The 24,331-nt window shown below is 38.7% G+C and overlaps 1 protein-coding gene across 9 annotated transcripts in view; it reads left to right on the plus strand.

Annotated features, from left to right (window-relative positions):
* Positions 1 to 24,331, plus strand: part of MAPRE2 (microtubule associated protein RP/EB family member 2) — a 157,157-nt gene that overhangs the window by 109,223 nt on the left and 23,603 nt on the right. For all 9 annotated transcript variants that reach the window (XM_005279948.4, XM_065582101.1, XM_065582096.1 and 6 more), the window contains 2 exons: positions 8,897 to 9,042; positions 12,477 to 12,690. In XM_005279948.4, the coding sequence (XP_005280005.1) occupies positions 8,897 to 9,042; positions 12,477 to 12,690 (360 nt within the window). The remainder of the gene's footprint in view (positions 1 to 8,896; positions 9,043 to 12,476; positions 12,691 to 24,331) is intronic.

Consider the following 24,331-nt stretch of genomic DNA (forward strand, 5'->3'; position numbering starts at 1 on the left):
TTGCTTTTTCTCAAAATTCTTAGTAACTAAATCTTATCTAAAGATGGAAAGTTAATGCCCAACGTACTGTGTAGCCATTGAAAATAGGAACATTAAAATAATGTTCAGGGAAGCAATTTTAGAAAGTCTAAAAATATGAAACTTAAGCCTCAAGTGCTATGTAGCTCTAAAACAGTCATTGCTGTACTCTGCAGTTTTTTCTGTTCTCACCGAAACTATGATGTCATGCATGCTCATTACAAGATGCTTCTTTTTGACCCATCAGTGAACACACAAGGTGTGTCCCTTCCCATCAATGTTAACACCCATAATTTTTATGAACTGAAGTGTTTAATGACTAATATATACAGAATTAATGCTGGGCTTTCATTTTTAATGCGTTACTTTGTGTGTTCAGTGCCCATTTTCTTCTCCCAATAAAGCATGAGGATTATCAATCTTAAATTTTGCATTTACATGGTCAGATTGTCACAACTTCATTGTTGTTATAACTTGCAGGAGTTTGCATCTAATTTCATTGGTTTTTTTTAATTTAAGGATTAGCTGAAAAATCTTTAAAGAAAAAACCTCTTAAGTATCCAATTTATTAGTGGAATATGTGGAGATACTTAGGCACAGATTTTTAAAGCCATGTAAGCATTGCTATGCTCAGTGTTGTAATACCTAACTGATTTAGAAGCCTCAATCTCTTTTCAGAATGGATTTAGGCACATAGGACCCATCAACTGTCAATGGATTTTAAGGCTCCTGAGTGCCTAAATCAATTTAAAAATAGATTTAGGGTCTTAAATGAGTTAGGCACAGCAACACCTAAATACCTCTAAAAAATCTGGACCTTTCTAAAGTGCCTAAGTCCCATATTCAGACAGACACTGACCTAATTTTAGGTTCCCAAAAATCATTGGGATTCACAAAGCCTGAGTTAGGTACCTTGCTCCCTTTACAATAAATGGGGAGAGAAGGGTGTCTCAGACTAAGACTCACAAAAAGCCAGCACGCTGGGTGGCTTCTCGCCTAAGCTAGCCTGAAGGAGGCCACTCTGAAGGGTGTGTCCTAAGCCATGTCCCTCTCTGGAGATCTGTGCCTCCCTCTGCTTGGAATTCTCAGCTGCAAACCCTCTCTTGGAGTTTGACCCTTATGTCTCTTTAGCAAGAAGCGGGGAGGGAGAGGAATTCCCTCATAACTTTCAGTTCAGGGCTTAGGATACTCACCTGGGATGTGGGAACCCTTAGTCCAGGTCCCCTCTGTCTGAGGTGGAGAAGTGATTTGAACTGGCATCTACCACTTCTTAGGTGAGTGCCCTAACCAGTGGGCTATGGGATATTCTGATATGGGCATACCTTAGTCTCTCCTGTTGAGGCTGTCCCACTCATTAAAAACTCATTGAAGCAGAGGGACTGGATCAAAGGTCATCCAAGTCCCAGGGGAGCAGGGTGGATTTGATTTGAATCAAATTGATTTAATTGAGGCAGACGAGTGGAGATTTTATGGATTTCAGTGGGATCTGATCCTGAGAATTAGGAGTCTAAAGTGCCTGTTAGGTTTCTATGTCCTCTTGTGAATCTAGCCCTTAAGAACCTATCTTTCACTGCAAATCAATGGGACTTAGGCTCTGAAGTCTCTTAAACACATTTAAAAATGTTGCCTCTAAACTACATTTTAGAACAAATCAAATCAGTTCTTTCTTTATTTGTTTAGTTACCAGTTCAGGATCGAGTTTCTGTTGCCATAGTTTTGACATCAGTTAATAACTTCTTTGCATTCCCCTGCAGTGCTGTTCTAGTCTGAGAAGTGACACAGTAAACAGACACTGTGGGGTGCTGTGATGTCCTCAGTATGAGAGTTAAAAGATGTTTTCTCTGCCAATCCTGCACCTTAGAATGGGATCTGAAAGTAAAGCAGGTTTCTTGCATATTGTACATTACCATAGAGCCCTGCAATTATGCAGATATCAGCTTTATATCTGTGGATATCCACATCTGTGGATGCAGATATCCGCCGACCATGTTTGCAGATCAGATGCGGACACAAATTTTGTATGTGTGCAGGGCTCTAATCATCATTAGTAATAGAGATTCTGTAGGCAAAATTATACCCTGAGTAACGTCTGTGGAAGCCTACTGTCTTCAGTAGGTTTGCACCGGAGTGACTAATTTTTAACTTGGTGCTAAGGAGTCAATATATGAAAAGAGTTGCAAAACTGTCTTGTTTTCATTAACAACTGACTTCATCACCTCTTCTTTGCATCACTACCCAAACTTACCTCTTTTTAAAACTATCCAGCAAGCCCCAAGATCTCCAAAGCATCACCAGCTATCTGACCCAATCATCAAAAATATCTAGGTCCATTAAAAAAAATTTCTTCAGGTACACAATCTCCTTAATAAAACCAATATTATTTGCTTAACTAACACATGACACTCAAATTTAGACTTACTCCTATGTTCCAGGGGTCGTCAACCTCTGGCATGCGTCTCACCAGGGTAAGTACCCTGGCAGGCCGGGCCAGTTTGTTTACCTGCCGCGTCAGCAGGTTCAGCCGATTGCGGCTCCCACTGGCTGTGGTTCGCCGCTCTGGGCCAACGGGGGTGGTGGGAAGCCGTGGCCAGCACATCCCTTGGCCTGCACCGCTTCCCGCAGCCCCCATTGGCCTGGGACAGCGAACTGCGGCCAGTGGGAGCCACGATCGGCTGAACCTGCCGATGCGGCAGGTAAACAAACTGGCCCAGCCCGCCAGGGTGCTTACCCAGGTGAGCCGCATGCCAGAAGTTGCCGACCCCTGGAATATTCCATTATCTTTTCGGGCCTGCTTTGTCTTTGAAATATCCTTTGCCTTTATAATAAACACAATCATTACAACCACATGTCATTTTCAGTTTCAGGACACTGGTGTATTACCAGGCATTTCATGCCCAGTGGATATCCCACTCTCAAGGATTTTGTGAGAGTCTGTCAGTAGTGTTGTCAGGAGGAGGAATTTCTGGCTGACATATCAGAACTCTGGGCAGCAAAGCCCAGACCCTGTTTAACCCCTGTAATCCTCTAAGGCTGGAAACTTGAAGAGGGAGATGCAACAGTATTGGGAGGACAGAACCACTGGGATAGTCAAGAACTGGCAGGGATTCCATGCATGGACGTGCGCTAGTATTATAAGAATATTGGGCCATTAGGAGATGGTCAGAACCTGTTAATATACAACATGAGGTAAAGGGTCTCTCAGTGGGGAGAGGAGTTGACCTGGCTTCTGCTGCAGAGGATGAAAAATGACGAAGTGTTTGGCTTATATCAAGGACATTTTGTATAAAAATAACTAGGTTGTTTTTATCAATAAAACTATCATCTCCACATGTGCAAACCTAATAAAAAAAATACTATTGTATAATTGTGCAGGAGTTAGGTGACTGATTTCCACTTCCAACTGGAATTATTTAGAGAAGCGAATCAAGAGCTGCATAAATTTTTGAACAGTAAAGTTGCAAGGTGCCATTTCATTTGGGAAACTAATGAGCAACTTTGTAAATTCCTTCCTGGATATGGTTCTCATTTTCAACCATTTCTCCACTGTTCCTGCTCCTTTAGCTATCAGTCTCTCAATGTTTCCATTGTGAACTCTGGATTTATATTGACTATTTAATAATAATAATAATAATAATTGCACCAAGGCTCCCATTCAGTGCTTGGATACCATGGTGATAATCCTTCACTCTCTAATGCAGCTAAGCTGTATGTGAATCATATTAAACAACAGCAGCTCGTGTCCAGTTGTGTTAGTGAAAGTGAGTGATGTATTCATTGTCTGTTTGAAATGCCACAAATCCCAGGACACAAGATTCTGGGCCATATTAAAGATCAGAAGGCTCCAGCCTCCAGGTGTTGAGCAGAAAGAGTGCAGATTGTTTCTCAGGAGAAAAAAAAAGGGCAAGATGGGACCTGGATGCACTGTGCTGAAGACAAAGAAAACTTGAGTTATCAAGAAAATGAATGTGTGCAACTTTGAAAACATTAAGAACTACCACAATCAGCAGCAAACGTCAGCCTTAACTTTGCATATACTGAAACGTTTTAATTAAAATGTAATCATTTGACACTTTTACAATCAGCAGTTTCTTCTTCCATGCCTTTACTCTGCCACAGACGCCAGTTCCCTCCCTTACTACGGTTGTAGTCATCCTAGTTAGCATTGTGGGTGTAGTCTTGTTATTTACATTTGAGGCATGCTGTGTAGTAATCTCTATGCAGGAAACCAAGAAAAAGCCCTCAGTGTAAAGGGCTTGGTGGCAGAGCAACTCAGCACACATACTTCCACACCCAAGTTATGAAGACTTAGTGATGTTCAGCTTTTAGATCTTAATCACAATGGAATTTTCTCTCTTGGAGGGAAGGAAAATATTATTCATAAGCCTCCCGTGGGCCAGAAGCAGTAATACTTTGGCATGTTAGCCTGATTCAGGACTATAGAAACCATCAATTGTAACTTCACTGTATGGGGAACTAGTTATTTTCTTCTAAATATAAATACTTAAAACAAATCAACTTCAAGTGTCTTTCTGCCAGCTGTATACAACAACAGAAGTAGGCAATACTGCTGTGTATAAAAAATAGTTGCTATGCCACTTAATTTTAAAATGGGTATAGAATTTCTACATACTAATTGGGTCAAAAGTAGTGACTATTCGTGTGTAGTCAGCACAGCCATGCTTGCAAATGCTTTCTGTGATCTAGCCTCAGAATATTAAAGAAGTCAATGACCAGATCAATATGCCAGAAAAACAACTAATATAAGATTTACATAGAAATTCAGAATTGATTTTAATAATTGTTAAAAACCCTTTCTTATTCTGTTCCAACGTTGGTGCATCTACAAAATTCGGTAACCTCTCTATTGCTATATTGCTGATTATAATTTCTTTTCTTTTTTTTTTTTTTTTAAAGTTGAGTCCCTGGTAATATTTTCAAAAAATAAGATGTGGAGGGAAATATAGTAGGGGGTAGATGGAGGCAGATTAACCATGAGAGATGATAGTTCTGATGTGGTTGTGGCTGGACAGAGACAGACTAACCATGAGAGACAGTTCTAGTGTGGTTGTTGCTGTACTGTTTCCAACATCCACTTTTTTGCTTTGTAAACTAGAGCAGAGAAGGTAAAGTTTTAAAATAAAGTAAAATGACAAGTGGTAAATCTGCTGCAGAAACCTTGTTCATGTAAATTACATAATAGCTATAATAGTTTTGGGTTTTTTTAAATACAGTTTAATTATTAGAATTTTCAGCTGCATTAAAGGGACACAGTTAACTTAAACTAGTCAATTTGAGAGTTAATACTTGGCTTCTTTTATCTGCCACTGTGTCCCTTGCCACGTTTTGTGATTATTATTATTTTTTAATTTCTCATCCCTGGCTGTGCCAAAACTCTCCAACATTGTGGGAAAGTGACTAAACTAACTAAGCACAAAATACCAAAGATGATTATTTGGTCCAACACTGTGCTGGGAAGCAAAGGAATATAGGATGCATCCTTACTTCCTGTATTATCCGGCAAGATAGCAGCATTCACAGTGCTCAGGATATGGGCCCTAGCTATGTATGAGATTTCTTCTTGACACTTGTCCTGACACATGTTTGAGCTCTGACACCTCTCTCCTTTCTAGAGTTCCTAAAATACGTCAGCTGGTGATTGTGACTTGATGTGAGTTAGTCTTTGATGTCAAATTTGGCCCATCCTTCTCCACTTTTATATTTGTTACTGTAATGAAACTTACTGTAGAGGAAGTGTTCTGGCAGCAAGCTGTGTTGTTATCGGAGATCATAGTTCAGGTCAGTACTGTAAAGTGGATGTACTCAGTGTTTCTGGCATTTGGGTATTGCACAGAACCAGAACCTCCTATTGGCTGATATGAAATACAAGAAAAACAACTACCAACATGAGAGGGAGAAGAGAGCACGGGGAAGCGTCATCACCAGGGTTTCAAACTTAGTAAGCTACTGCCTAGAGGGATGCAAAAGGAATTTGTTACCAGCAGAAACAATAAAAGATGACTTTGCAAACACATGTATACTTACAAAATGACAGCTATAGATAAAATGGTGAGAACCTCAGCACTGAATATCTTTAACACAAGCAGTTCTGCAGTGAGTATTCAGGGACTCTTGGCAATTACCTAGGTATTCAAGTATAAGCTTATATGTGGGGAAAGGGTCGGGGGAGAGAGTTTGGCACAAACTCCCTTTATACCATGAATCAGTTACACAATTGACCCCTTAGATTGAACAAAGCGATCACTCTATATCTGACCTATCAGTCCACATCCTCAAAGGAAACCTGCACAACACTTTTAAAAGACGCACCTAGGAGCTTAAATTCATAACTTTGCTAGACACTAAAAATCATGGTTTTAATAAAGACACTGGATTTAGGTTTTATTTCAACAGTCTGTAACCCACAAGCCCCCTCCTCTTTTTTTTGTCCTATGGCTGCAGGGGTTTTAGAGGGCTACTTCACCTTGAATGTTCCCTTAGAATACGTGCTAACTACTTATGCTAAACTATCTGTTGAATCTAGTATTTAGCTGTGTTGCTCTTAGTACATTTCCCAGACCTGAAGAAGAGCTCTGTGTAGCTCGAAAGCGTGTCTCTCTCATCAACAGAAACTGGTCCAATAAAAAATATTACCTCGCCCACCTTGTCTCTCTAATATCCTGGGATTGACATGGCTAGGACAACACTGAATACTAAATAAATCCACATAGTAATAAATAATATAGTATAATCAAGTCAAGCCATTCAGTACTGTATCACTCTACTCATCTTCCCTTTCAGCAGTAATATTTCACATACTTTCTATTGGTGGGCATTTATTTACTAGTTCCCTTGCAATATAAATGTAGGCTCTGTGCAATTAGTTTGCTTTACAAAGCTTTCTGTATGATGATGCATTATCTGAGGTTTTTAACTTGCCACAAGGCTCCTGTTCTACAGGGATTCTTTATTTTACATCTTAAGCATACCAAAGCCATCGCAAATAGCTAAATAAAAGGTGTCTTTGGAAATTCAAATCCTTTCTGTAAACTCCACCTGCAAAGTCAGTAAGTGTAAATATACCTCATAAGAAATGCTGTGCAAAGAGGGTATTAAAAATGGCAGCAGTTTCTAGCACTGAGTCTTGGCTGTTGTCACAGCCTTGACAATAAGTCACATGAAAGCCTCATTTGTAGCTTATGTAACTCGTTTTCCTGTGACTCTAGCTCAAACTGTTTTATTTTTTCTTTTCTGGAAGACTGTCTCTGCCTCCCTTCATATGATGGTTGACTGAGTATAGAGAATAATGGGCCCTCCAGAACATGTTTGAGGCATATTGATAGAAAAGTGTGGTAGAGTTTCAACTGTTGCTATCTGTGCTGTATCTGTCCTGTAGATAAATAGAGGATAATCTAGGATCAGACACATCTGTCACCTTGTAAGACTACAAACAATTTCTAAAACTTTGATTAAAAAAGAATATTTGTGTGACACTGAGCCAAATTGTTAAAAGCAGAAACCCAAGTTGTGCCTATTAGACCTGCCCCATACATCAGTTGATGGCACAAAACAGCCCTTTTGATAAATACTATTTGCACAAAAAGTTGAAAAACTTATTGTGCAAATAGTTTTTAATGTGCAATTATTTGACTTTCATACACAGATATATAGGTGGTTGAGCCTATGCACATCTGAAAATTGACCTTAAATATGCTAATACAGTGGAATACTCTCCCAGGGTAGAGGACATCATTGTTCCACAAAGAATCTGAGTTGTTTTCTCTTCAACCCCACCCCCCCCATGCCCTTATTTCCCCTCCCCACATTTTTAGCACATCACCAAAATGTCATGACATTTTCATGTCTCGTTAGTAAAGATTCCCCCCTTCCCCAATGATGGTGCTGCTGTGACATAAGGACCTTTTAAGGGAAAGGTCACTAGGTGTAACAAAGTGCTACCTATATATTCCTAGTTAGTTCACCTTTTTATTTTATTTTTTTAATTTTCCTGCATATTTGTTTAGTTGCACATTTTTATCCCGTGTGGCTAGCATCTAAATTTAATGAACCCTCATGCTAAATTTAGTAACGCTGTTTTGTGAAAGAATTAAAACTGGCAGCAGTAAGAGGAGCCCAATATCTGAACGCTTTGGGCAATGAGATGACTCTGAGTGTCTCCTTAGCCAAATGTTTACATTTTGAGCTTTAGAGATGAAAAATTGCAGGATTTTGTTTTGGGGAAGGGGGAGCGGGGGGGTGGAGGGGGAGAAATGGCCTTAGATGCCATAATTCTGAAACTCTTTTTTCCAGCCTGTATTCATGTCACTTTGCACTCTCTCATTTTTGCTCTCTCATTTTAAGCCTCTACTTGAGGGCACTGAATAGGATTGGCTGCGAACTGAGCAAGCTACCTTATATCAATGCCATTGATTTCTTTGGTTCCAGGAAACAAAAATATTTTCCCTTGATCCAACTTTGGGAAGCTGTAGGGGTCTGAAGACACTTATTAGGTGGCTTCCATTTAAACTGAGCTAGGGACTTTACTTGCTGTGCAGGCAGCCCTACTGTGTATAGGGATTCTACTTCAGTACAACGCCAGTTGTAAATGGAAGAATGATTTACTTTGCCTCAGTCACGGTCATCCTTTAGATGTTACACGACAGTGCTTGGTGCATCCAGACTGAATGAAAATAATATAGATATTAATAGGCCACTTACACTATTCAACATTGTAGTGGACAGATAGGTGTTGGGTACATGGCACTAGAAATGAATTACAGCAGTAGCTATTAAGCATGGTTACTTTCTTTTCTGACTATAAATGCCACTTAGTTATAGCTGGGTGCATCAAGATTAATGTCAATGCATTTTCTTGTTATAGGAGCAGCTTACTGCCAGTTCATGGACATGTTGTTCCCAGGGTGCATTAGCTTGAAGAAAGTAAAATTTCAGGCAAAGCTGGAGCATGAGTACATTCACAATTTCAAACTTCTGCAAGCATCATTTAAAAGAATGAATGTGGATAAGGTACGTTTTTAATATTTAAATAATTGTAATGTTTTACAAAACAATTTTCTATACTGCGTAGTGTACAATGGACATTGGGAACCAAAATGATAATAACCAGATCCAGTTTTTCAACCTCTAAAGCCTGAATTAGAGATCCCAGTTCTGTATTTAGATGCTCTCACTGGCATTTTGAATCTAAAAATGGTTATTTGGGTACAAAGGCAGAAAATGTGTAAACAGGAACCCTTAGTGCTCAAGGTGAAAAACTGGGCCCAAAATAGTTAGTTGTCAATAATTTAAAAATTACCACTCATTAGGTCCCCAAGTTCACAAGAGGGCCTCATGATAAAATGCTATCCATTGGAAGATCCTTAAAATGAATAAATACTGGGATCCTCATAAGGTGAGGGGAAAACTCAAGATCATGTGTGCTGACACTCAGAATTCCCAATAGAAGTAAACAACAAGCATTCTGTATCTATCGTTGTACTGAATACTACTTACTCACGGTAGGATATGAAGAGTTGCACATTTTTAACTATTGGAACAACTTTCCAAATGATGGAACCATGTTGCTTGGTAAGTCATTAAATCAAGATTGGATGTCTTTCTTTAAACAAACAAACAAACTACCTCAACCACAAGATATGGGCTTGATGCTTCTATGGCCTGTTATGAAGGAGTTCCGAGAAGATGATCCTATTAGTCCCTTTGGCCTTAAAACATATGAAACCATGCAATCTATCCAGAATTTACCTTTGAACATTACCTATAAACAAATCAAACCATGCCCTGCCTGTCTTAAATGTAGAAAACATATAAAATGTGTAATCAGCATTTTCTCCAAGCAGGTCGACTTTCCTAGCAAAATAGACATTGACAAATGAAGCTTTTTTTTCAATATTTGTTCTTTGTGGTGTTTAGTCTCTCACCTGTTGTGCATTATTTGTTCTGTAAAGCTAAATATGTCTTTACCTTTCCTTTCCCTGACTTTAATCAATCATGTTGACCCATCCTCTGTGTTCTCCAGGCTACTTCCCTTTGATACAATCAGGTGTATATTCTGTGTGCAGATAGGATCCTATCACACGTTTTACTCAGACTAAATTTGAAGTGGTATAAGATTAACTGTTTCTCAACATGAATTTGCCCAGTTTGTGTAAGCAGTAGCAACATGAGAAACTAAACTGAATAAGTTTAAAATGCTGTTATGTTTCAGTTTTGCATGTACAAAACATCTATATTTGTAAAGGTTTATCTTCATTGGTGAAGAATTCACAAGATATTGATTCAGAAGAGACTTTCTCTGTCTCCATTATAGCTCATTAAAACTCCATGGGCAGTTTCCCGAACTCTTGCATGTAAACAAACCATTCTATATACAGCATGTGTGGAAGGTGGGGTGGGAATGATCAGATTAGTACCTCAGTATTAGAATGAGTGTGTATTTCAAAAATATAGATGAGTTTGAACTCCATTGTGGCTTTTAAATCCATTGCTTCACTACAGAGGCAGGGTGGAGGGTGCCAGGGCATAGCAGTATTGGTTGGTGACAATCTTCTTGCGCAGGACACAGGTGGGCTGAATGCTTCTGAGGATTTTGTAGGAGTGCACCAAGGAGCAGCTTCTTTCCCTTTTGGAGACGTACAGTATCGTGGGCACCCCACTTTAAGAAAGATGTGGACAAATTGGAGAGAGTCCAGAGGGGAGCACCAAAAAAAAAAAAAGTTCAGAAAACATGACCGATGTAAAACAATGTAAAACTTTAGAGCCTGTAAGTCCAGTCAGTCCTATTTCTTATTCAGCCAATCGCTCAGACAAACAAGTTTGTTTACATTTGTAGGCGATAATGATGAGGAAAGGTTGAAAGAATTGGGCGTGTTTAGTTTAGAGAAGAGAGGCTGAAGGAGGACGACATAAGTCTTTAAATATGAAAAAGGTTATTATAAAGAGAATGGTGATCAGTTGTATTCCTGGCCACTGGGGGTAGAACAAGAAGTAATTGAATAAATGTCCAGCAAGGGAGATTGAGATTAGCTATTAGAGAGAACTTTTTAACAGTAAGTATAGTTAAGAACTGGAATAGGTTTTCAAGGGGTTGTGGAATCCTCATCGCTGGAGGTTTTTAAGAACAGGTTAGAGAAACACCTGCCAGGGATGGTTTAGGTTTACTTAATCCTGCCTCAGGACAGGGGGAGCAATTAGATGATACCTTGAGGTCTCTTCCAGCCCTACACTTCTATGATTCTGTAAGCCTTTTGCAGACATACCTACCACTAACGGTGCTTACATAGAATCTCAAGTGTTCTCATTAGACAAACCTGTTTCCCCACCACACAGGGCAGTGTGAAAGAGGATTTCCTGTGTTCTGACAGCTCCTTGCACATCTACTCAGAGCAAGCCAGATTCTGACCCTTTGCTTTTTGAAGAAATTGTTCATTTTTAGGACATACATCTAATCGCATGAAATATTTTAACTAAAATCTCCAACAGACTCCCCATTACTACTTGTTAAAGATGACAGTCGTTTCAGACTGGCTACATGCAACCCAGTTGTCACTCAAAGCTAAAAGGAGCATATCTGAGGAAGAACAGTTGTAAAGGCTTATGTACAATGGTAGAGATCTGCATAGGCCTAATTTTAAAGTCCATCCCAAACTTGACTAGCTCATGGCTGCCCAAATCCAACCCGAGTGTCAAGTTGTTTTCAGACCTGATCCAACCGAAATCTGACATTCCTCCCCACTTTCCCAACTTGTGTCAACACTGCTGCCTTCTCATCCTTGGGGTTTGGCCTGGTGGGGGCTCCTGCGCCCACAATCCATCTCCATCCACCTCCTGCTTCTGGGGTCGTCACAGCAGTGTCTACATGTACCAGTGCAGCCGGCTTCTCCCATTCCACTGTGCTGTATGTGCTACAACATAATAGATGTTACAATTCCACAGCACGCTCGCTCCATGGCGCACACAGCGCAGCACAACCATGGCCAGAAGGAGCAGGGCACTCAGCAGCCTCTGCCACCTTGCCTCACCAACCCTATGGGCAGGAGGAAATGATGAGAGACTAACTGAATCAAGCCAAAATGTGTTGGGTTGTTTTCAGACCCGAGCTGAATCTGACACTTGTAGATGGGGTCCCGTGGGGTTTGGGTCAGGTTGCAAGACTCTGTACTATGGTATCATACTACTGGTACTTCTACCTTTTAGAAGAACATGCACTATTGAGAGGTTAGCTTAATATCGTTCATGGGAAAATAGTGCTAGAAAATGAGTATTTAAAGGGGCTTTATATATAACTACACACAAAGCTGAGAATACCTTAACCATATAACTCTTAATCCAGAATGATGCAGGAGACACCACATTGGTAGTTAAATTGTTAGATAATCTGAGAAATACGTATGTACTGGCAATGCAGTGTTAATGGAACCTTTTACCATTGTATTTTACAGGTGATTCCAGTGGAGAAATTGGTGAAAGGGCGCTTCCAAGACAACTTAGATTTTATCCAATGGTTTAAGAAGTTCTTTGATGCCAACTATGACGGTAAAGAGTATGATCCTGTCGTGGCTCGACAAGGCCAAGATGCTCTCCCCCCACCAGATCCCGGTGAACAGATCTTTAACTTACCAAAAAAGTCCCATCATGCAAACTCCCCCACTGCAGGTATTGTAAATCTTGGAGATTTCCATTCCCATTTTACGGATAATGGTATAGTAATGTCTTAATCTGCTGTCAATAGTTTATATAAATATGGGGTCAAATTAGAAATGGTTTTTCAACATGTAGCCACCACGCTCTTTGTGTTTGTACTTCACGCTATCTGGGGCTCACCATCCTAGATTACATAAATGGACTTTTTGTAGGCATTCATTTTGTTGGTCTGTTTTGACCTGCCACATTATTACTGAAGATTTCACGGTCTGGGAGATTAAATCCCATGACTCCAGTGTACCTAATGTTGGAGACAAAACCAGTCGACTGTTTTGCTGCTGAACCTGGGTGATATAAACTACTCAAGAATGTAACAAATAGTCATCCCCTCCCCCCCATCTTCACAGGAAATTGCTAGCATAGTCCGGTTTTCTGGTAACTGGAACATTTCCAGATCCTAAGTGCTGGCCCAAAAGCAGAAAATGGGTTGATTTGTATCTTTAAATGTGCTGATCATTCAGACACAGTAATCTTCTAAGTGGGCCACATACAGTAATGTCCTATATCTTCAAAGGCATCATTGATTTTTTTTTTATTATTATTATTACTCGGCATGTATCTGAAATGGGAATAAGGACCAAAGATCCATTTCTCAATTGTTCCTACACTATCCATAGAGCGTGGGTCACAAAACAGATGCTTTTTTATCACTTTGACTAAACCAGGGAACAAGAGGGCAGCAGAAACATCTTAAAAATAACCCTAAGCATGTAGTGCAATCTCATTGCTTTAATCTGTTTTTCATAGTTTTGTGATGGGAGAAAGTCCTTTCCCAGCCTGCTCTCAGATAAAATCCACACGTTGTGTAGAGTCAAACACTCACCCTTTTCTGGAGTTTGCCTTCAACATTTAAATTAACAATAACATCAAGTTCAGCTCAAAACTCCATCCCAGGCTTGGCTTCTTCTACAGTTCCTTCCTCAGTCCAAACCCTAGATCCAAGAGATGGAACATGCTGCTCCTTACTCTCCCTTACATCCGTGTGGGGTTGAACCACCTACCTCCATGAATTAGTGACACTCACTTAATCCACTTTCTCAGCAAGGTCAACATCTGCTAACGCAGTGGAGTGTTTCAGGCAAACACTGCCAGCCTCTTATGTCGGGTTTGTAACACGTCTACATTTTGGTTTTGTACCTCCTATATTTTTAACCTTTCATTCTGAATTTCTGAGGAGTTGGTGCCTTTTGTGTACTTGGGAATGGCCATAGGTGTGTTCTCACATAGGGTGGGTCATGTTTTTGATGCCCCCTGAATGGCTAAACAAAAAAAAGACCCTGATTTGGTGCACACACACATCCCCCCACATCATCCTCGGTGATGGTTTAGCACCCATGGCAACAACCCTGATAGCCAACTCCGTGTGTACTTCCCTGAGTGTAGTTCCCTACCTCCCTTCAAAAAAGGAAAATTGCTAAGCTCTATTGCTAATTCAAAGTGAATGGTTTTAAAAATACTTATTAAGTATAAGCTTAACGTGGATGCCAAATCAGACCATCTGCAGAGGGAATTAGTGAGTGTTGCTAATAGCTGGAAGATTCTGAGGAAATGGAATAGCTTTTCAGTATTTGAACTGGGCAAGAGAGGTGTGGGTGGTAATGCCATATCCTCAGTCTTCAGGCTGTTGCTAGTTTGAAGAAGAAAATTAAAAGCGACACTGGAGGAAAAATGGAGACACACAAGACATTTCCCCAATTCAAGCGCTGGGTGGGACAAATAAGAGATCTTCTGACAATTTCTAGACAGGATTTGAAGACTCGAAGTACATTGGTTTTCTTTCCATTAATTTAAATATAGTCCAGAATTAGTGTTTATCTGCAAAGCTATTCTGATATTTTTTTCTACCAGATGCCAAATGGAGAATTTTTGTATACTTCGTCAGTTGTCCATTATATCTAGAGCAAGATTCTGTGTTTAGTCAAAAGTGTTGGTAGCTCATTGGAGAGTGGGTTTAACCCATTAAGTAACATGTATTTTAGTTTCACCAATATGTCATGTCTTAAGTCATGTAAATTGCACTGTCTAAAGGAATAAGGTCTCTTATTGGATGAGAATATTTGCACTTACCAATAGAGTCCCAAGAGGAATATATCCTGTATGTATATACTAGGGCTGACAACCAGTTAAAAAAATAATCACGATTAATTGTGCAATTAATCGCACCATTAAACAATAGAATACCATTTATTTAAATATTTTTGGATACTTTCTACATTTTCAAATATATTAATTTCAATTATAAAACAGAATACAAAGTGTACAATGCTCATTTTATATTTATTTTTATTACAAATCTTTGCACCGCAAAAAAACAAACAAAATTGTATTTTTCAATTCACCTAATACAAGTACTGTAGTGCAATCTCTTTATCATGAAAGTTGAACTTACAAATGTAGAATTATGTACAAAAAATAATTGCATTAAAAAATAAAACAATGTAAAACTTTAGAGCCTATAAGTCCACTCAGTCCTATTTCTTGTTCAGCCAGTCGCTCAGACACACAAGTTTGTTTACATTTGCAGAAGGTAATGCTGTCTGCTTCTAGTTCACAATGTCACCTAGAAGTGAGAATAGGTGTTCTCATGGCACTGTTATAGCCTGCGTCACAAGCTATTTACATGCTAGATGTGCTAAAGATTCATGTGTTCTTCATGCTTCAACCACCATGGCAAACCTAGCATAGGTGGTACGTAATGGAGGCTGGGGGAGGCCAAACCTTGCACAGTGTAGGGAGTGCCCTGAGGATGTAGTTGTGTGAATGGATATTGATTGCATGTGCCTATAAATATAGCTGCATTCTGTCCACTGCAATCAAATCATTTTGTGGGATATTCAGATGCAGTCAGCATTGGTCTAACTTCGTTCCTGTTGAAGTCCATGGTAAAACTCCCATTTACTTAAGTGGGGGCAGAGTTAGGTCACTGCTGAGTGCTTTTGAAAACTCTATTTAATGCTCTTTGCATGCATGGTGCATTGTATTAAGCCGCTTTTAAAAGCGTTTAGAAATAAAGCAGATGCCTTTTTGACTATTAACATTAGTTTGCCTGCAAAATGCTAAATTATACAATGAGTATTCTCCCACTCTTCTACGGGTCTAAAACTGCTCCAAATGTGTGTGAAAACTTCATTGGTCAGATTTTCAAAAATGCTCTCAAATTGTTCTGTAATATCTGCACTTGTATGATTATCTGCTTGCAAACGAGGATAACCATTGTACATGCAAAAACATTGATTTTATAGTGTCTCAAATTTTCGGCACTTCACAAAAATGAAGGTGACATCTGGTACAAAAATGCTAATCATACTCTGTGAAGTATGAGTGTGCAGGCAAGCACATACAAAAACTTCTGTGGATACAGTGTAGAAGGTCCCTTCTGAAAGTTTGGGTTATGTTGGTTCAGGGAGGGTCCTGAGGATGCAGATCTGTGTGTGAATGCTGATATATAATGCTTAGAGTGTCAAGAACAGGATAGATGTGTGGACACTAAAACTTATTTTTAAAATTTTTTTAAGTATATGTTTCCTTTTAATTCTGGCTAATATATTTTATAAATTAGTCAAATAATTCCAAGAAACGTGACTAATATATATTTAGTAAGGCTGTCGATTAATCGCAGTTAACTCATGCGATTAATGCAAAACAATCACAATTTTAAAAAATTAATCGCAGTTTTAATCGCACTATTAAACAATAGAATACCAATTGAAATTTAAGTATTTTTGATGTTTTTCTACATTTTTATATCATATTCTGTGTTATAATTGAAATTAAAGCATATATTGTTTATTACAAATATTTGCACTGTAAAAATGATAAACAAAAGAATAGTATTTTTCAATTCATCTCATACAAATACTGTAGTGCAATCTTTGTCATGAAAGTGCAATTTACAAATGTAGATTTTTTTTGTTACATAGTTTTGTTTTTGAGTGAAGTTATGTAAAACTTCAGAGCCTAAAGTCCATTCAGTCCTACTTCTTTTTCAGTCAATCGCGAAGACAAACAAGTTTGTTTATATTTACGAGAGATTATGCTGCCCACTTCTTATTTACAATGTCACCAGAAAGTGAGAACAGGTATTTGCATGGCACTTTTGTAGCTGGCATTGCAAGGTATTTACGTGCCAGATATGCTAACCATTCGTATACCCCTTCATGCTTCGGCCACCATTCCAGAAGACATGCTTCCATGCTGATGACGCTTGTTAAAAAAAAATGTGTTAATTAAATTTGTGACTGAACTCCTTGGGGGAGAATTATATGTCCCCTGTTCTATTTTACCTGCATTCTGCCACATATATTTCATGTTATAGCAGTCTCGAATGATGACCCAGCACATGTTGTTTATTTTAAGAACATTTTCACTGCAGATTTGACAAAATGCAAAGAAGGTACCAATGTGAGATTTCTAAAGCTAGCTACAGCACTTGAGCCAAGGTTTAAGAATCTGAAGTGTCCTCCAAAATCTGAGAGGGATGAGATGTGGAGCAAGCTTTCAGAAGTTTTAAAAGAGCACTCCTCCGATGCAGAAACTACAGAACCTGAACCACCAAAAAAGAAAATCAACCTTCTGCTGGTGGCATCTGACTCAGATAATGAAAATGAACATGAGTCAGTCTGCATGCTTTGGATCATTATCAAGCAGAACCCATCATCAGCATGGACGCGTGTCCTATGGAATGGTGGTTGAAGCATGAAGGGACACATGAATCTTTAGCACATCTGGCATGTGAATATCTTGCGATGCTGGCTACAAAAGTGTCACGAGAACGCCTGTTCTCACTTTCAGGTGACGTAAACAAGAAGTGGGCAGCATTATCTCCTGCAAATGTAAACAAACTTGATTGGCTGAACAAGAAGTAGGACTGAGTGGACTTGCCGGCTCTAAAATTTTACATTGTTTTATTTTTGAATGCAGGTTTTTTTGTACATAATTCTACTTTTGTAAGTTCAACTTTCATGATAGAGACTGCACTACAGTACTTGTATTAGGTGAATTGAAAAATACTATTTCTTTTGTTTTTATACAATGCAATACTTGTAATCAAAAATAAAGTGAGAACTATACACTTTGTATTCTGTGTCGTAATTGAAATCAATATATTTGAAAGTGTAGAAAGCATCCAAAATATTTAAATAAATGATATTCTATTGTTGTTTAACAGTGCGATTAATCATGATTAATTTTTTTTAATCGCTTGACAGCCCTAATATTTAGCCACCAATAAATCTATATAGATGTAGGTAGATTGAAATATTATTTATATCTACCTAGTTGGCAGAGACACCAATATTGATTTGCTCCACAAAATAACATTTTATATTTAATCAGACACTTATGTAAATCTTTTAATATTATTCCTAACTAGTTAATGCTTTTCCTAACATTTTGTTCTGTTTTTTCAGAAGTACAAAAAGATTTAGCTGGGAATCTCCCACTAACAAAATTAAACTGCTAAATCCCTAAAGGCTGCTTTGAAAGTTTACCCCTAAAAGGTAGTTGTAACAAGCTAGAATTATTTTCAGTGTGCCTTAATCTGATGCCAAACCCTCAGAGCCAGATGGAGTTTGGCATCTGTTTACCATTTCTGTAAATAGATGTTTATCCATATCTGTGCAAATGCTGCGCTTGCTCCCCAACTTGCATTTAGCAACCTAAGTTTGTTTTGTTTGTAAAAATTAAGAGTAAGGAGAAATGTGAAAAGAAATATTAACTTTGTTTCAAAAATGAGGTTTTCCAAAGAGCTTTCTCTGACCTCTTCAAAGAGCAGTCAGTCTTAAAAGTCAGGGCAGGTCAAGGATAATGCAGCTTGGAAATTGTAGCATAAATAGTTCCCTGGGACTAATCTTCTGTGCCAACCTCATGTTGCCTTCATTCCTTGGGAAGGCAGAGCCAATTTGTAAAAAGAGCTGATATGTAGTATGAACTATGGATGGAATTTGATAATTGTACCTTTCAGACTACATGAAGTGGCAGTACTCTGGAATAAGGAGCTCCACTTCACCACATACTATTCCACTGTACAAGGGGAATACACATACGTGTTTTCATAAGGATTGGTACCAACAGTATATACTCCGTTACAGGCTTCCCGCCAGCACCACAGGTTCCTCATATATAGTGCCATCTGCCAGCTCAATATTGCTCAGGTCCTTTAAATATTCTCTTATAACCTGTTTTTCCGTTATGATGTAGTAAACAGTCAACAGATGTAGGCTCAAAGTTGTGAGGGATTAAAATACAACTTTTTTTGTTGTTTGTGCCACTTTTAATTCTGCCTGTATAAAATAGTCTGATCAGATTGTTGGGATTTCAGCTCAGAAAGCTTATGCAAGCATTCCCAAATGTAAATCACACCTCAATAGGCCACTGTATTTTTGGGGTGGGGAGCGTCAAAAATTTGTGGACAAAAGACAACTTATTATGTAAACAATTTTATTAGGTTAAAATTCCAGAAGATTCTTCAGTCTGAAGGATGTTTTGCCTTTCGCTTTGAAGTATCCTGTGAGAATCAGATGGCTAAAGCAGTGCCTGGAAAATACTGGAGAATCACATGATGGCTAAAAATAAGCACATCTATGACAGGGAAAATAACCAGGGCAGAATTAACTGTTTGTCCACGAACGTTTACAGAGAATGAAACAGCCATCTGAGGCCTCTTGTGCAAGGAGAACTGGTATTCTTTGTAGTGCTTCATGGAAAGAGAAATATGTGAGATCTGTTTGCATAGGTTATGGCATCATACAATGCGAGGTGTGCTCTAAATTAATTTTTGGATTAAAATATATTTTTCTTTTTTTATTCTTAGTGTAATAAAATTTAAATGTAGGTGTTAGTGACACGCTGGCAAGCATGGGGATTTGAGTTAGCAGGAATTACTCAAAGAATTAATTTCTGCTATCTTTTCTCTCTCCTCTTTCCTTCCCCACCAAACCCTGTTGCCACCCTTCCTGTAGGTCAGACACAACTATCCAATCACATCTGTTTTCATTTCGATATGTAGTACTTTCACCCTTTCTCATGTTGTATTGTTGCAGAAGATGTAGAATGCTTTGGGGGCATAGTCTGTACAGGAGATGCATATGCTGAGAGGGCATATTCAAAAGTGTGTGTTTGTTTTTTTTACTTTAAAAACTTGGTGTTTGGCGTTCAGGGAAGGAGTTGAAATACCATTGGAGACTGAAGTGATCCTTTCACAGAATCGGTACAGCACTGACAGTGCAGGCTTTCCTGTTCCACCTTGATACGTAGGAACCAGCTGTAAGAGTAAGTAGGTAGTTCAGTTTCCATGCATATTAAAAGTAATGGCCTCTCTACTAGAGAGCCAGCAAGCTTGCTCCAAGGTGACATGGACTACTGTTCTAGAAACTGGGCTGAAAACCTAGAAAAATATGGCACTATCAAGATGCTATAAATTATAAACTGTGCATTTAACATTAGTCTTCCTTGGGTCTCTTACTCTTTTCTAATCTCCAGTATGTCAATGTAGTTCTAATTGAGAAAATTTGTTAATAAACTATCTTTCCCTTGGGGCAGTTTTTTTTTTTCAGACCTCCCTTTAGTGATGCACATTGCTAAATTCTGAATATATAAACAAAAACAAAATCCCACAGATATCGTTTTACAAGACATAATTTAAAATGGCTCCTTCTGCTGCTACAAAGTGGTTGAACCCATTTTACCTAAGCTATTAGGTGGTAATTAAGGCCAGGTGAAAATTATCCATCAAAACTGTTTTCTGGTGGAAAATGGATTTTCAATTAAACAATTTTTTATGACATTCAAAAATGTCAAGTTTTCCTTGAAAAGTCTAAACCACAAAAGCGTATGGTTTATAATTGAATTTTTGGTTTTAGGATCAAAAGTCAAAATTTTCCACAAGGCAATAATCCATTTTCCAGATAGCTCTAGTGGTAATATCTTCCTAAATGGCTTTCCCAATCATTTTCAAATTGTGGTCTACAGAGCCTCTTCCATCACAAGGGGAAGTAAGTATAATTGAACTCCATCAGTCACACCCCATCCCAGAAATCTTTAACTTTGCATATACTAGATCACAAGTAGAGATTCCAGCATGTAGTCCTGTTAGGTTGCTGGAGTCTGCTTACAAAGACTTTCTTTGTCAGCTTTATGGCAAATACAGTCGGTGTGGGTTTATTAAATTCAGAGGGCAGACTCAAACTGCAAAGAGGCCAAGGGCAGTGAGTGCTGAAGGCAAGGTGAAGAGATTTGTTACTAATGTAAAGTCCTACACCCATGGAGAGGAAATAAATAGCACAGCTAGTGTCAAGCAGCTGAATCTATTGCATTAAAGCAAGTTTATTTCAACTTGTCTCTATAACAGTGTCCTACTATTGAATGTAACTGAGTGATCCAGCCACCACATGGAATGGAAGGTGTGGCTGAAGGTGTGGGTTGGAAGAAAAAGTTCTCTAAACCCTCCCTGTCTTAAGTTCTGAAAAATATGAAAGTTTGAGAACCACATCTATATCCCATTACTGATCTTTCACATGATCCAGAGGAGAAAAGATCCTTAATCTCTGCTAAGTTACTGGAGTGTACAGCCATGATAGTTCAGCATATTACTTACCGGTATCTTGTTAAGATTTACTACTTTGAACTGTAACATTTGTTTTAGACCAGCTGCTTCCATTCATGCCTTCTACTTTGAATGATCAGTTAAAGGTTTTACTGGAAACAATATTTTTTTCCAACAAATCCCTCCATGATGCCTTGTAATTTACATTCCTGATGAATTCAACTGCTTCAACAACAACAACAAAAACTGCCTGAAGTGGCAAGCAGAGCATATGTGCTCTTTGATTAATATCTAATGAAAGGAGTTGAAACTGCATTGCAAAAAATATATGGGGCTTAATGTTTATTATGTTAGGTTCTAATTATACACATGCTGAAGTGGTTAATTGTATATAGCTCTAGGCCTCTTACATAGTATTCTATAATATAGAACAGAAGTGAGTTATTCAGAGACATGGCCAACATTCAAGAGCCAAATGCTGAGCCTTGTTTATGATACACTTTTAAGCAGAGTGGTCACACTTCGCCCAGCTAAAGCTGCTTTGGCAGCTTGCTGCGAGCCTAGGAGCATACCTAATTTGTCCAATATTAAGCAAATTGCAGCCACCCTTTTTTAATGCTAAGGTGGAAATCAGACTATCAATCCATGTAGCTAGTGCTCCAATTTGATCAGAGACCTCCAGTGGACTATGTGTAGCGCAAAGGCTGCACTTTGGCCAACTTGATATAAAGGTTTCCAGATCTGAGAATAGCAGTGCGCATTAAAATCCTGCTCTGTAACTTTCCCATGTGGACATTGTGGAAGTGAATAATTCTTGCCCACCGCACCCACATGGGAGAGATACAGCACAACACTTCGATGCACACTGCTATTTATACCGCTTTAGGCCAAACTGTGAGGCAGTGTAGGCGGACCTTGAGTTACGCAAGCTCATTTCCTTTAGGTGTGGGGCAGATTTAAGAAACAAAATTTAAGTTTTTAGCAATAGCTAAGAAGTTTGATCTGAAGATGTCAGTGGGTGGAAAAGGGGCCCTAAACAATGCAGTAGGGTTACAGTTCTTTTGAAGACAGAGGATTAGATTTTTGTCTTGGGTCACAAATGAAATGAGTTAAGTCTCTGATCCCATTCAGTCGCCCGCCCCCTCACCCACCGCAAACCCGCCACACAATTGAGCAGGCTCCTGCATGTTCACCGAGCTGTGAGGGGAAGCACGCATAAGCACTAATTCCCTTGTCTTTAAAACAAATGTGTGGGAAAGAGGGATTCTCTCAGTAATGATTTCTTTCGTAGGGAATCTGTTAATTCAAATGACCTTTTCTAAAGTTTAATCTTCCTGAAAGATTGTTTCTTCTCAGGAGCATGTCACCAGTGTAATTTCTTATTTTAGCCCTTTTTTATGAATTTGACAGAAGAAATACTGCAGTTAATGTGAGTGAGTCCCAAATTCCACTCAAGCAATGACCATGAATGATGAAGCAGAGTACAATGTTTTGGCGTGTCCCTTCTCACTGCATTCATGCAGTTGTCACATGAGCAGAACTTCATGCCATTTTCCACAAATATTAAACAAGTTAGTAATTACTGACATAGCTTCAGATAATTTGCCCTTGAGGCAGTCAATAGTTGGGGTGTTTTGTCTGTAGGACTACAATTAAATCCCAGAGTCATATTTAGACAGAATCCTGGACTCATTAATTTGAATACATCTACTCAGAGTATTAAGTGACCTGGCATTCTGATCCCACATTTTTGTAATCAGCAATGAAAGGTTTGGGATTGTAGCAGTTTATACAAAATTTAAACATTTTAAATCTGCGCATAAAAACTCCTCTTTAGCAAAAAGGAAAGAAAATAGAAGCTGTAGTGGGAAATTCTTCGGCATAATGAGACTGATAGTAATTATGTTTTTAGGCCATCATTAATACACTGCTTGAGAACTGTAATGTTTTTAATAGCTGCTCTATCCAATTTATATTACATTGTCAAGATAAAAATAATTGCTGTCTTTATAAACAGCATATTAAATGATCTTACACCGGTGGTTGTTGTATGGCCAGGTACAAACTAAAATGAACTGAGTGTTAATTCAGGCAGCTGTGATGCTGCTAACAAGCTCAGTGACATGGTGCATTTAAAACTGAGCTGTGAGCTAACATAAAATCATAACATACTATGTCAGATTTGGGCATCTAAAGTTATGACTGGGAGTTGAAGCTGCCTGATAGCATCCCAGCTGTTGATAATTAAATGCCTCATATGCCAGTGATGATTGAAAGGAATTGCTTACATGACGTGATATGTAGGGGAGCCATTTAATTGTTTTCATAAATCTTTCTTTTGAAAATACAGTTGAAACTGTCATAGACTTCTGCCTAGATGGGAATGTATAGTTGCTAGTGCTATGGAAATAAATAGCAATATCTAAGTGCCTGGTACTTTTGCAGGTAACAAGATATCCCTGCTACCCAAAAGAATAACTGTATAGTTAAAATGGACAACATGCTGACACAGAGCAGGCTGGAGATCAGAGGCAATAAAAACTACATTAATGAACAAAGACATACACAGAGCATGTATCTTGTTAAGCTGTTTGGGACAGGGACTGTCCTCTTTGCTGCATATCTGTCCAGAGAATATGTAGTACAGTGTGAGCCTGATATCTAATTGGTGCCGTTGGATTCCATAATATACAAATAAATAATAATTCAATCACGTTGGCTGGAGTAAGTGCACAGACAAAAATCAATAATGAAAGTAAAATACTCTTTTTCTCATTAAAGAAATAAGAAGGAAGTCTGCTGCTATTCAGCTCTGAGGAGATATTATCCTATTTTCTGTGTACTGCATCTTTAAATGTAAGGACTTTGCCAGTCTGCTGGGAGAATGAAGGGAGATGGGGAGAGTGTTGAGGGCAACTCAAGATGGAGGATCTTAGAACGAGAGACTGTTCAGTACCATGGAATTCTGGCTTGGAATCCTCATGCTAAAATCATCTAGACTGGAAGAACATGTTGGCTATTTGTGAATGGAAAATATGTCACCTCTCCGCA

Source organism: Chrysemys picta, chromosome 2, assembly GCF_011386835.1.
Source record: "Chrysemys picta bellii isolate R12L10 chromosome 2, ASM1138683v2, whole genome shotgun sequence".
In the NCBI taxonomy this organism is placed as follows: domain Eukaryota; kingdom Metazoa; phylum Chordata; order Testudines; family Emydidae; genus Chrysemys; species Chrysemys picta.